General features: G+C 41.4%; 1 protein-coding gene across 12 annotated transcripts in view; it reads right to left on the bottom strand.

Annotated features, from left to right (window-relative positions):
- Nucleotides 1-9,240: 9,240 nt before the first annotated feature.
- Nucleotides 9,241-14,252, bottom strand: part of FN1 (fibronectin 1) — a 65,632-nt gene continuing 60,620 nt past the window's right edge. For all 12 annotated transcript variants that reach the window (XM_046644802.1, XM_046644800.1, XM_046644807.1 and 9 more), the window contains 4 exons: nt 13,596-13,721; nt 12,975-13,081; nt 10,329-10,439; nt 9,241-10,001 (listed from right to left, as the gene is read on the bottom strand). In XM_046644802.1, the coding sequence (XP_046500758.1) occupies nt 9,930-10,001; nt 10,329-10,439; nt 12,975-13,081; nt 13,596-13,721 (416 nt within the window). In that variant the 3' untranslated portion in view covers nt 9,241-9,929. The remainder of the gene's footprint in view (nt 10,002-10,328; nt 10,440-12,974; nt 13,082-13,595; nt 13,722-14,252) is intronic.

Below are 14,252 nucleotides of genomic sequence, written 5' to 3'. Positions count from 1 at the left end.
AAAACGGGACTGGCACTTTATCTCTTTGGTCTCTCCAAAAACCTAGAAGCCCAGTCTAGTCATGAGAAAAACATCGAGCTCCCAACTGGGGACATTCTACAAAATACCTGGCCAGGGCTCCTAAAACTGTCAGGATCATCCAAAACAGGGGACGTCTGAGGAACTCAGTCTAGAGGAGCCTGAGGAGGCATGAGGACTAAATGGAATGTGGGATCCAGGACAGAAAAAAGACGTTAGATAAAAACTAAGAAAATCTAAATAAAGCGTCTAGTCTAGTTAGTCTGTATCAATGTTGATGAACTGTAACAAATGTACCGTGATAATGTAAGATGTAATCAAAGGGGAAGCTTGGTGTGGGATAGGTGGGAACTCTGTACTATCTTCACAGTTTTTTCTGTTTAATCAAGTTATTAGAAAATAAAAAAGTTTATTTTAAAAAATATGTAACTACAGTTCTAATATCACACCAAGAAGCCTAACAGTAGTTCTTTTTGGTGAGGAAGATTGGCCCTGAGCTAACATCTGTTGCCAATCTTCCTCTTTTTTTTTTTTTCCCCCTCCCCAAAGCCCCAGTACCTAGTTGTATATCCTAGTTTAGGTCATTCTAGTTCTATGTGGGACGCCACCACAGCATGGCTTCACGAGCAGTGCCGTGTCTGTGCCCAGGATCCGAACCAGCAAACCCTGGGCTGCCAAAGCAGAGCCTGTGAACTTAACCACTGGGCCACAGGGCTGGCCCCTTAACAGTAGTTTTAATAGCAAATATCCAGTCATCATCGGATCTTCTATATTGGCTCTTTTTTTCTTTTGCTCCAGTTTTTTGGTAATAAGATCCAGCCTGGTGCACACATTGCATTTGATTGCTGTATCTCAAGCCTCTTAATTGACTGGTTCCTCCTCTTAAATTTTTTCTTGCAGTCAGTTGTTGAAGATACCAGACTTTTGTTTCCACAGAGTTTCCCACATTCTGGATTTTGGTCTTGCATCCCGGTGATGTCATTTCATTTGTGCCTCTACTCCGTTACTTCTTGTAAAATGACAGCTGTAGTGAGATTATTTTTTTTTAAAGCTTGGTCTATCAACAATTGAGAAAGATGTGTTGAAGCCCCTCTCTGTGAAGATGAGTTGGCCAGGGTCCCCCTGCAGGTTTAGAAATCTTGGCTGCATCTGTATTTGAAGCTGAAAGAGTGCAGACCTGTTTAAAGTTACTATTTTTCATAGTGATTTCAACCTTTTATTATATAGTAACTCCAATCCTACTAACAATTTTTGTCTTAGATAAAATATGTGATATAAATGAGTTTTATCTGATAAGAGCATAGACTAGCTTAGACTAGCTCTCTTTTGGTTGCTATACGTCTAACACGTCTTTTCGTTCCTCTTTTGTTTAAGTCTTACCCTCTGGGTGTAGCATGCATCTGGAATTAGTTTTTGTTTTTTTAATGCAGTTTGCCAACCTTCACCTCTACATTCAGCCCATTTATATTCATTTCACTTATTGATCTAGTTGGACCCTATTTCTACCATCCTATGAAGTCTGACCTACTTTTTTGTTCCTTTCTTACCATTGCTTTGAATTGATAGCTGTATTTCTCCTCTGATAAGAACTTCCACAACTTTTCCCCGCCGCCACCCACAAAAACTCCCATAATGTTGATTCCCAGACTTTCAATCCTGGGTAGGGAAATACATTTTCTCTTAGCTTTTTTTTTTTTTTTAAGACAAGCTTCCAAGGTTTCTGTTAACCTTTTATGTCACGAATCTCTTGTGATACCTCCTGCGTTTCTCCCTCTTGTAGAAACTGTATGCAGTGTGGTCTGTGTGGCTAAGCTTCTGAAGCCTTGTGTGCCTGAGAGCCTCTGTATTTGAATTCATTTTGGCTACACATACGATTCTGAGTTCTAAGTCCTTTAGTACTTTGGAAACCTATTCCATTGTTTTCTTCATCTATTATTGTATTTAAAATCTGAAGTCAGTGTGGTTCTTGTTCTTGGCAGGACGCTTTATCTAATTTTCTCTTTGATATTTTCAAGCTTCCATATAATGTATTTGTGTGTGGATTTCTTCTTTCTCCTTATTGGCACTCTGTGGGCCCTTTCAATCTGAGGTCCTTTTTTTTTAATTCTAGGAAATTTATCCCTGTTATTTCTTCTGCTAATATTTCCTCTCTTCATTTTTATTTCTCTTTTTGGAATTTCTTTTATCCAAATGTTAGCATTTCTAGTACAATTTCTATATCTCTTAGCTTTTCTTTTATATTGCATATTTATTTTTCCTTTCCTTTGTCACTCCAGGAGATTTCTTTAGTCTGGTCTTTAAATTTACTGATTAATTCCTATGTTGTATCCATCCTGCTGTTTGTCCCATCCGTGGAGCCCTTTATCTCAGCAGTTACATTTTTCACATGTAAATTCCAAAAAGAGAAATAAAAATGAAGAGAGGAAATATTAGCAGAAGAAATAACAGGGATAAATTTCCTAGAATTTGTAATATTTCTGGTTTTTTCATATTGTGGATATCTTCTTTCTAGTTCTGTTTTACTATTTCTACTTCTGTTGGAATCTAATCTAGTACATTATTTTTGTTTTGAAATCTTTGTTCTAGAATGTCTTGGTGTGTTGGCCGGTGAGCTCATTTTTTCCCCCACAGGTATCCGCGACCCTGGCAGACAGCGCTGGAGGCCGTACAGCAGATGTGGTCCCAGGGGTCAGGGAGGGCAGGCCGGAATGAACCCTGGGGAGGAGCACCCCAGGGAGCAAATACCTGTCAGTCATTCACTCTTCAAAACAACTCAGTTCAGGGCTTTCCACAGTTGTTTTCTCGCTTTACCTCCCACTGCCCTGCCAAGCAGTGTCCTGCCTTAGGCCAGAGCCACCAGCCCACACACACCCTCTCAAAATAGCCACCAGCTCATCCTTTAGGTGCCCCCTTCTCGGCCCTGTGTCTTACTGTTTCTCTTTACCTGTGCTGTCTCGGTCAAGGGAGCCAGTAACCAAGGAAGTTCAACACTTTGGGAGGATGTGGAGCTGGAACCCCGTTACCACAGTCTCCTTCTAATGCAATTAAAACATTCAAAACATCAAGACTGGACTTTCACTGGTATTTCAATGAAACACACAATCATCTGAAACCTCTTATTCGATGATACAGAATGGGCAGGAAACCCGTAACATAAAACATCTGAATCAGGAAAGAGTGTCCTTCAACAGGGCCAGCGTCTGGGGCCCAGGAAGAAGAGGAGCAGCTCTCATTCATTTGTGAACCGTGCACTGCGGGCACCCTTTGCCCATCTCGTTGCCTCCAGAGGCACCTTCTTTCTGAAGCCCAGGCCATTGTCCCTTCCTGAGAGCACAAACACCCAGCTCCCAGTGCCTTCCATTTCTGGACACTCTTAAACCTTATTTTTGCTAAACTAAACACTGTGCTAGGCACAAATGTACTTTAAAAAATAAACTACAATAAATCATGCCTATGGAAAGTGCATAAAACATCTACAGCTTAAAGAATCATTTTTAAACAAACACCCATGTCATCACCAACCAGGCCAAGAAAAATAATGCTGCCGGCAGCCTCCTTTCCACATGCCTGTTCTTGATCATGGCCCACTCTTTCACTCCCTTTATGGTAATCATTACCTTGTCTTGCCACTCCACAAGTTGCGTGATCTCTGGCACATGACTTAACCTCTTGGAGTTTGTTTCTCATCTATAAAATGGAGATGCTTTTGATGCGGCCTTGGCGAACCGAGGAGTGAAAAGAAAGATTTCCTGGACTCTCAAGGTCTGGTAGTAGTGCTGCTTTATTCAGAGAATAGCATGGGGACAGGACCCACGGTCAGTAAGAGCTGCAGACATGGGGACAGCACCGTGGTCAGTGAAGAGCTGCAGGCACGGGGACAGGACCCATGGGCAGTGAAGAGCTGCAATGTGTTGAGGGTAGGGCTAATTTTATAAGACGTGGGCACATGACTTATTTTCTACTAGACAAAGGAAAGATGATGTACAAAATCATTAAATGGTATCAGTGCAGGTGGGGTCTGGTTATCGTGTGGTCGTATAACTTTAGATATGAGTCGGGTCATATAGATCGGCATGTAGGCCAGGACGCCTTGGGCTTCTCTCCCTGGGGCAGCCTTGATCCACATCACTTTCACTGCTGGAGAGGCTGAATAGCTCCCCTAAAAGCACATGCCCGGGGAGGTGGTCTGTCAGGGTCAAGTCCCAGCTCTGCTCCTGACGAGCTGTGTGATACTAGGCGATTGATTCTCTGAGCCTGTCCCTCACTCACTCCGTAAACTGACAGTGATAACAGTACCCGCCTCTTAGGGTTGCTCTGAGGAGGAGGGAAGGAGACAAAATCTACAAGGGCACCTGGAACACCGCCTGGGACATGAGAAGTACTGTTTGTAAAAAAAGGGCTGGTTGTTTTCATAATGCTTTTGTGTATACGGGGGGCAGGGGAGGAAGTGAAGGATGATATTAATGTATGGAAATTACTATAAAAAGTAGTAAGTATATTTATGGAAGATTTTTTTTTTTTGAGGAAGATTAGCCCTGAGCTAAAATCCACCACCCATCCTCCTCTTTTTACTGAGGAAGACTGGCCCTGAGCTAACATCCGTGCCCATCTTCCTCTATTTTATGTGGGATGCCTGCCACAGCATGGCTTGACAAGCGGTGCCATGTCCGCACGTGGGATCCGAACCAGCGAACCCCAGGCTGCCAAAGTGGGACGTGCAAACCTAACTGCTGCACCACTGGGCTGGCCCTGAAAGATCTCTCAGTTTCCAAATAGGTAGCCAAAATTTTCTGTGACCTTCAACCTTTCATCTGCTCTATTTTTCCATACCTCACTTCTTAACCAATAACCCAAAGGACTTAAAGAGACTTTCTTCAACTAAAGTGGCATTTTCTTCCTTTTTTATTAAAATAAAATTCATATAATGTAAAACTTACAATTTTAACCATTTTAAAGTGTACAAGTCAGTGATTTTAAGTATCTTCACAAAGGTGTGCCACCATCACCACTATCTAGTTCTAGAACATTTCTTTTCCCCCAAAAGAAGCCCCGTCCCCCTTAGCAGTTAGTCTCTATTCCTTCCTACCCCCAGCCCCTGGTAACCATTAATCTACTTTCTGTCTCTATTGGTTTGCCTATTCTGGACATTTCATGTAAATAGAATCATAGAATATGTGGCCTTTTGTGCCTGACTTCTTTCACTTAGAATAATGTCTTCAAAGTTCGTGTTGTAGCATGTATAAGTACTTCATTCCTTTTTATGGTCAAATAATATTCCATTGTGTGCATATACCACATTTTGTTTATCCGTTCATCAATTGATAGACATTGGGTTGTTCCCAAATTTTGGCTCTTATGAATAATGGTGCTGTGAACATTCGTGTACAAGTTTTCATGTAGCCTATGTTTTCAGTTCTCCAGGTTAGACAGCTAGGACTAGAATTGCTGGATCCTATGGTAATTCCATGGTTAACTTTTTGAAGACCCACCAAACTGTTTTGCACAGCAGCTACACCATTTTACACCATTTTACATTCCACCAGTAGTGTATGAGGGTTCCAATTCCTCCACCAAAGTGGCACGTCTTTGAGTCAAATACAGCTTTTCAGCACTTGGCTCAGCATCTTACAGCCAGTGCTGAACTGTAGAGCGGCAGGTTTCGTTATAAAGTCCTGTCCAGCGGTTCCTGGCAGAGACATTGTTTCCTTCCGGAACAAAATGGCGGTTTCGGAAGTACTGGGATGCAGAGAGAAGAGAGAAGGCCAGAGGAGGATCCTCGGCCTCCGGTGTGTCTACGTGAGGGGAACCTGCTGTGATAGGCAGCCTGCAGGACAGCGAGCCTGGCCCCCTGAGTCCAGGATGCTGACCGCCACCCCATGCTGGCTGCCGCCCGCAGCCCCCGAACGATGCTAATTTCAAGTCTTGGCGGGCTCCAGTGAGAGCTATTTTAGAGGTAACGCTGGCTCTTAAGATGCCTAAAACCTGTATGTCTCTTAAGGGTAAGTAAAAAGGAATTCAAGAAAATGTAAAACATGCTTTAGTATCTCATACCCGACTCTACTGAGGAACGTTAGAAAGGAATTTCCCATTTTTTGGCTTTCAGCTGAAGCATCGTTTCTCCTGCTCTTTTATTACTTACAGTATTTTCTTCTCCTCCTTTGTAATTTATATCTAGATTTTTGTTTGCAATTCAAATAGATCTTTTATTTCAATGAGGATAGGGAGTGGGATGATGTGGCAATGATAATAACTCCTGAATCAAATATGAGTGCCATATACTTTCTTGGGGCCGGCCCGGTGGTGTAGTGGTTAAGTTCGTGCACTCCACTTCAGCGGCTTGGGGTGTGCAGGCTCGGATCCTGGGCACGGACCTACACACCACTTGTCAGGCCATGCTGTGGCAGCATCCCACATATAAAAAATAGAGGAAGATTGCCACAGATATTAGCCCATGGACAGTCTTCCTCAAGCAAAAAGAGGAAGATTGGCAACAGGTGTTTGCTCAGGGTCAATCTTCCTCATTAAAAAAAAACAAAAAAACAAAAAACCTGTCTTCATCTGAAAAACCCTTGGCAGTGCAAGGTCATCTTTGTGCTTCTTCTGCCTTATCAGCCTTTATGATAATCTTTAAATATGCCCAAACATGAGAAATCCCAAGAGTGGTCTTTTAATTTTTTTTTAGTGGTTACAATGTATCTCCTGAAAATCAGAATTTTTAATTGTAGCCTGCCACTTTCCTTCCCACAGTAATGGAACATGCTGAATAGGAAGCAATTTCAACACTTAAATGTGCTGACGTGATGTTTCTTAATCACTTTTAATAAGTTTCATACAACTAGAAATGGAATAGAAGTTTCAATGGAAATATAATTAAATAGAAAAGTCATTTCCTATACTTGTAATTTCCTCCTGATCATTTCTTTATTCACCTCCATAGAAAGTGTGCCTTACAAGCTTATAGCCATATTATTATACAGACTAATTTGCATAATTCACTTAGGTCATTAGAGCTGAAAACAATATAAATACACAACAATAAATTTCATTACAAATCAAGTGAAGCAAGGCAAGGTAAAACTTCAAAACTAAGATTTTTCTTTTTAAAGTCTGATATATTTACTAGTTTTACCTGGTTTTTCTTGAATTGACAATTTCTTGCCTAATCCAGATTGGTCTTTTAATTACGCCTTTTCAATCTGTCCTGCTTAAGACAATTCTCAGGGGAAGCAGTAATATGAGTCAGTAAAAACTATGAAAGATCTCTGGAAACCCTCTCCATTCTCATGTTTGAATGATTTTGCTGAGAAATAGTAAAAGAAAGTTTTACTATTGTTGTATTGCAATGCCAAAACATAAAAGGCCATTTAAATTTGTTTAATTTGTTCTGATTATTTAAAGTAGTTACTGACTCACTATTAAAATAGTTTAAATTGTAAGTTTAATATATTGCTTTTGAGAATCTAGCAGACATTTTGGAAAAAGCATTACTTTTTTATCTTAAATGGCGGACCTTGTGATTTTTACATTTTTGTGTGTAAGTTGTCAAAAGGGCTTCCTATTCCTTAAATTAATACAGTCCAGCTAGATTTACTTAAACTAACTTTGGGGAAAATATTTTTAGGTTGTACTTAAATAAGTTGTTTGAAGCACAGTCTCAACCCCAAACTACTCTTGCCTTTGGTTTTTAAACGTAAGGACGTTTGAACAAGATTGAGCTGAGGTGCATGTCTTCCTTTGTGAGTTACCTGGGCCTCGGCTCCACCTGTGAAGATGGGGGGACCAGCCTGCTCTCCCTCCCAAGTGTCTTCAGTGGCACGCCCCATTGCACAGTGTGTGGATTTGTCTCAAGTCACATTTCCTCTCCAGTGAGCAATGGTGACTCACGTATGTGAGATGGTCATTAATATCATCATGATCTGTACTTTCTGTGATTTTTCCCCTTTTTTCACATGTACAGAGAGCTATCTTGGTAACTACTGGCCTGATAAAGCTGAAAGATTAGCGATGTTAAACGGAAGTCCAGGGTCTGGGTGTGGGTCCTGCTAAAGAACTCATCTGAGCTGAAGTCTGCAAAATTAGACTGTCAAACCTTCCCCAAATGAGACGCTAAGTGTCAAAGCATTTTATACACTGTAGGTCATATGTGAGTCTGTCCCTTTGTTTTTTAAACAAATGAGCCCTGAGGAAATCTCTTTCTATATTTAGTCTTAATATTCATTGCCAGGGGTATTTATTGAAATAGCTTCTTACATTGCATAATAGGGTATAAAACTGTTTACCAAGTCTTGTATATTATAACCTTTTTTTTTTTCTCCTTCTCCCCAAAGCCCTCCCCACAAGTACATAGTTGCATATTCTAGTTGTAGGTCCTTCTGGTCGTGCTGTGGGATGCCGCCTCAGCATGGCTTGATGAACAGTGCTAGGTCCGTGCCCCAGATCTGAACCAGTGAACCCTGGGCCACCAAAGCGGAGCGTGCAAACTTAGCCATTTGGCCATGGGCCTGGCCCCTTGTATATTATAAATTACTAATCTTTTACTGATTAATAATCAATTATTTGCAGTGCCATTATTTGCCATGCTGAATGCCAGACTTAATCTCAAAGTTTAGTTGTCTCCCCAAAATTAAATGGAAAAGGAAATGGCCTTTGCAGACCAGGAGTCATCGCACTTCATTCAGCTGTGACACCTTAACAGCATCAGCCGACACGAATTAAGACAAATTGGATTGAGGTTATTATACCATGCAGTTGCCTTAATACAAAACTCCTCTGTGCTGTACCATTCAAGTAGCTTTAACATCTCAGTCATCCTTGTGTTTTCCTAGCAGATAATCTCTCTGAATAATGTTTATTCAATGAAGGAAGAAAAGGAGGTGGGAGGGAGGAAGAGTTATAATGATTAGAAAAGATCAACTAAAGGTTGTTTCAATTATACTTCTGAAGAGCTAGCTAGGAAGTTAAATAAATATCTTAGTCGACTTAAATCTGGTAAAGCAGAAAATATAAAACTATCTCCGTTACTGAAGAGATGAAACGACAAGAATGAATCTGTGTTTTTGTAGTGACAGACTTAGAAATTCTCGTACTGAAATCACCTAGAATCACAGAGCTGTACACACCATCGATTTCCAAATGTTTGCTGTATTGAAGAGAGAAAGAACATTCAGAAGGATTATTTTCCCCTAAATTTCTTTATATAAAAAAGAAGCCAAGACATTCAAGTTGTGGAATGTAAATCTTTTATTAAACAGTTGTCTTTCCACAGTAGTAAAGCTTTGGCATGTACAGTATAAAAAATAATCACCAACCATAATTATACCAAATTCCTCTTATCAACTGCATACTAAGTGTCTTCAATACAATTTTTTTCCATATAAAAATACTGGGAAAATTGATAAATAATAGGTAAGAGGAAGATATTCCTAGGCAATTACTAGAATCATTTGGAAAAAGTGAGCACTGTGGATATTTTAAATATCACAGTAACCAAGGACATGCCTACAATATCGCGGGCCAGACAGTTAAGTGGAAGCAGAAGTGTTTGGATAACTTTCCTACTTAAAATTTTGGTAATATCATTTCAATACATTTTGCATCTTGGTTGGTGTGTGTGCTTCCCTATTGATCTCAAACCAAATCACAAGTTAGAATCATTTCACTTAAAATACTGAGCGGTAGTGAGTACTTTGGAGCAGAAGAGGCAATGTACTGCCCCCGTTTATGAGAAAAGTCTCAAAACACTCCCAGGGTGATGCTCGGAGAAGCTGTGAGGTGAGCTGAAGCTGGAGAAGTTACTCCAGAGCAAAGGGCCTAAGAAAGAAACAAACGCTCTAAGATGGGGTCTGCTGTTGTCACTCCAGTTTGGATGGACTCTGGCAGAGGTCCACGCTGGTTTCTCTGGGTTGGAGATATTATTCTCGGGAATCATCTCTGTCAGCCTGTACATCTAAAGGCATGAAGCACTCAATTGGGCAGTTGACATTCTGTTAAAATAGAAGAAGAAAAATTAGTGGCAAATACTATAAAGTGTACAGCAAAAAAATGGGGGGTTATCTATGACAATTACTTACAGATAGGAGACTATTTCTAGCTTAAGAACCTAGCAATATACTGGGCAATAGGAGATGTTTAAGAGTTTAATACATTAGAACCTAAATTATGTCACAGGATACAGTATTCTACTGATAAGTCATTTAAAAGATTAAAAAAGCATTTGGTTCATTCAGAAGAAAGGTACCTACAGAAAGAGACTCCCTGCTGTGCCCTCATTGCATTTAGGGGAGAAGCACTCGTGGTGCCAATGCACTTACGGTGTTGGTTCTCTGCTGGTATCTCTGTGAATACTGGTTGTAGGAGTGCCCAGTGGAGCCTTCGTGACCGGGTTCAGCCCCGGGTCTGCGGCAGTTGTCACAGCGCCAGCCCTGAGACAGCAGAGGGGATGACGTCAAATGGGATTTATGATAACACGGGAGCATCACATTTGTTAAAGAAGAATGTCAGCTCTTAGGCATTGGCAAAATATAGGCAGTTCATCCTAAGGTGGCTTTGATAATGATTTCATGCCTTTATAACCCGTAGAATACACTTTGGCTGATTGCTCATATCTTATGGCTGCCTCTAAGCTTTTTCTTTCTCCTGAAATGTCTTCTCTTCCTATTCAAACCCCACCCATCTGCTAAGGATCATTCCAGTCCCTACTTCCTTAATAAGATTTCCACACTGAATGATAGCAGAGGTTTTCCTAGAATTCTAGAGCTTTTAGGAGACATGGACATGGACAAACACCCTCATTTTACAGGTAAGGAAAATGAGACCCAAAGAATGACTTGCTCAGAGGGAGCAGGAAAGTCACACAGTGAACCGAGTGCCACCCAGCTGGGTGACTCCTGGCCACACTCTTTCTACTGCAGTCATTGCCACTCTCTTCCTAAACTTCCACAGCTAGTGGCCTGGTAGCCTTTCCTCTGGCTAGAGATGGAATGAGAGTGGGAAGCTGACCGGTGAGGCTCCTCCCTGAGATTTTTGCTAGAAGGGTGAGGAAATGGGTTCTCTTTTACTGTTGCTCCTATGCTGATAGGAGATAAACCTGGAGGTGATGGAGGTCATCTTCCTCCCATCAACAGGGGAGCCTTCTGGAGAATGAAGCCAATGCAAGGGAACAAAGCATATGAGAGAGTGAGAGACTCCGGATGCCACTGCTGGACCAGCCCTGAAGCTGGTAGATCCTAGGACTTTTCAGTTATGTGAGCTTTCTTGTGCCTAAATTAACTTGAGTTGGGCTTTTCTCTTATAACCAAAAGAACCCTAAAGAGCACAATCACTTTCTTTCTTATATTGTCAGTTAAATATTTCAGACATGCTTCTCCATTTAAAAGCCTATTCTCCATAATACCTAATACAATGCGGGTAAATACCTACTTAGAGAATCAGTGAATCTTGCTTTCATATAAAAATGTAACAGTTCCCACTCCTTTCTTAAGTGTTTCATTTGCTTTAGAACAGAATAGGCGTCACACATGAAAGGTTTCATGTACATAAATGATAAGGAGGAGATGCTGAAGGGAGACCCAGACCTACTTCCCAACAAATTCATTTTCCATCACACAGTCTATACCAAGCACATCAGCAGAGATGACTGAGTTCTATGACCAAGTCTCTATAAGTGTTAATGAGACAGAGAGAGAGACCAAAGCTGCTCTCTATCAGAATAGGGAGCACCTCCCTCCCCACCCACCCACTGGGGGTGGAATGAGATCAGAGTAGTTTCCATGGGCTGCCCCAGGTCCTTGGGTAGGGGCAGAGTCAGACCCCTGAAGACCCCTTCCTGCTGCCAGACTAATCTTCCTGAAGACCATTTTCCATCATGTTCCTTTTGTTCTTGGACACCTGCAATTAGCTAATGCCAAAGGCATCAACCAGTGACTCCTAACCTGGAGCAGGGAGCACCCTCTTCATGTAGGAGAACTTGAGAGCTGTTGAGGAGGGTATGTTTTCATTGAAAACAAAGGAATATTATATTCCGTTGCTTTTATTTGAGTTACAAGAGTCATTTTATTTTGAATTTCGAATGTTAGAGAAAGGCACGGCATTTTCTACTATATTGAAGTAGGAAGCAGATTAGAAATGGTTGAGAAGTACTGGTTTAAATAATGGACTTGCAAGGCCCTCCATAAGTGGCCCCGCACATCTTCGCATCTAATTTCTTACCACAAGACACCAGGCAAGGACTGGCTCCCTGGAGCCCACATGGGCCAGCTCCTTCCCATCCCAGGACAGTGGGCTTACTCTGGTCACACTGCTTCCTCCCCTCCCTCAACCAAATTTTAACCATCCTAAACCCCAGCCAGTTTACACTTCTCTTTTCCATGAAACTTTCTTGCTGATTCCAGCTTACCGAGAAACTGTGTTATTTATCAAACTCACTCAGAACCTTAATTAGCTTGACTTTCAACGTATGCTAATCCAGTGTCTCTGACTATATCCTTAAGAGCTAGGACGATTTCTCATTCCTTCTGTTTGTCCCGTATTCCTTAGCACAGTGCTGGACCTATAGCAAGAATCTATTTTAGGATTTAGAGAGGGTACAAAGAAGTGGTATTTTCTTAGATTTGAGGTGTCATTCATAATATTTAACATCGATACCACAGGGGCACTTGTGCATATACTGGAGCTGGAGGCCCCTGCGACCCAGCTTTAGTAGCCGAAGAAGAGACAGCTTGAAACTAGTAGATGTGGGACTGGCTGAGGCTGCCAGAGACAGGGAGAAAGGGTATTCAGGAGCCTTACATTGCCAGCTATGTGCCAACAGGAAATGAGGTGTTGCAACATTTCATCAGGGGCCCTGTTGCACTTGTGTGTAGAGCACACACTCAAGACGGTGAACTCTTAACCACCAGTGCAGGAGCCTCCCCTTTATCTTATTTAAACTGCAGGGAGCCTGGCACGTCTGGTCTTACCCGCTGGCCTCCAAAGCATGTGCAGGAGCAAATAGCACCAAGATACTCCTTCTGCCACTGTTCTCCTACGTGGTACGTCTTCCCGTCATCATAACATGTTGCTTCATCTACATGGAGACACAGTCAGAAGTTCACGTAAGACTGAGAATAATAATACAGACTTGACCCCTAGATAGGGGTAGGTCCTGTTTCTCCCCTAAATTTGCACCATCACAGCCAAAACACCGCATTTATGGGAAACATCCCTATGAGAGGTATAGATCTCAGGGCAGCATTTCCAAAAGCTAGATTTAATAAACTGGAAAAGGTTCAATGGGAAGATAAAGATCCTATTTTAAAAGTTGAATCTAAAGACCTGTGAAGCTTTCTTATAACATTTTGCTGCAGATTATGGTCAAAATCCTCAGGTTGGAGAAGTGCGAAAGCGCCCTGTAATAACATTAAATCATGGCTCATTTTTGAAGCTGGTCTCTGCTTTCCCAAATCAAAAGATTAACAAACCCACTGTTCACTCCTCAAAGAGCCCTAAAGTCTCCAACCATTTCTGTGAATGAGAGTTACAGCTCGGTAATGAAAGTGGGAGTGCTTCATAGACACTAAAAATGATCTGTGGCAACGTACGAGGGTCACACTTGAATTCTCCTTTTCCATTTCCAAGACATGTGCAGCTCATCATCTGGCCATTTTCTCCCTGACGATCCCACTTCTCTCCAATCTTGTAGTTCACACCATTGTCATGGCACCATTCTGGGACGTGGGGAAAACCAGAGGCAAAGTTATTGTGTGTTCTGACTCACAAGACAGTGCGTGCACTGGGACATGGCACAGGGTTTTAAAAGCCAGGTATCTGGAAGGAAAGTTACAGGTCATGATCCCTATGACAAACCACTTTTTTGGTTGAATTTAAAAATATTAAGTTTACCTAAATTTAACATTTTCTAGGATATCTTAAGATCCCTTTTATTCCACCATAATCATGTCACAAGCATAGTTAATGACCTTCATTGGAATTCTCATTATTAGGGTTCAAAATTGTGAGATATTAAAGTAGGAGATGAGTTGTCTTTTAGGAACAGATCATAGATGAAAAGTCACTTTTTCGGATTTGCAGAGATCCTGGGTACAAAGTAGTGCAATTAATGAAAAAACAAAGATCAGCTGGTTTCTACATGCCACAGCCTGTTTCTTGTAAAAGGGAAGAGTAAGAGAATAAACCTGTGTACCAAAACAAAACAAAAACAATCAAAACGATAAATCAGTGGTTATTCTCCTACAAAT

This window comes from Equus quagga, chromosome 17 (assembly GCF_021613505.1).
Source record: "Equus quagga isolate Etosha38 chromosome 17, UCLA_HA_Equagga_1.0, whole genome shotgun sequence".
Classification (NCBI taxonomy): domain Eukaryota; kingdom Metazoa; phylum Chordata; class Mammalia; order Perissodactyla; family Equidae; genus Equus; species Equus quagga.
Note: the sequence above shows the minus strand (reverse complement) of the source record. Positions and strands in the feature narration are given on the sequence as shown.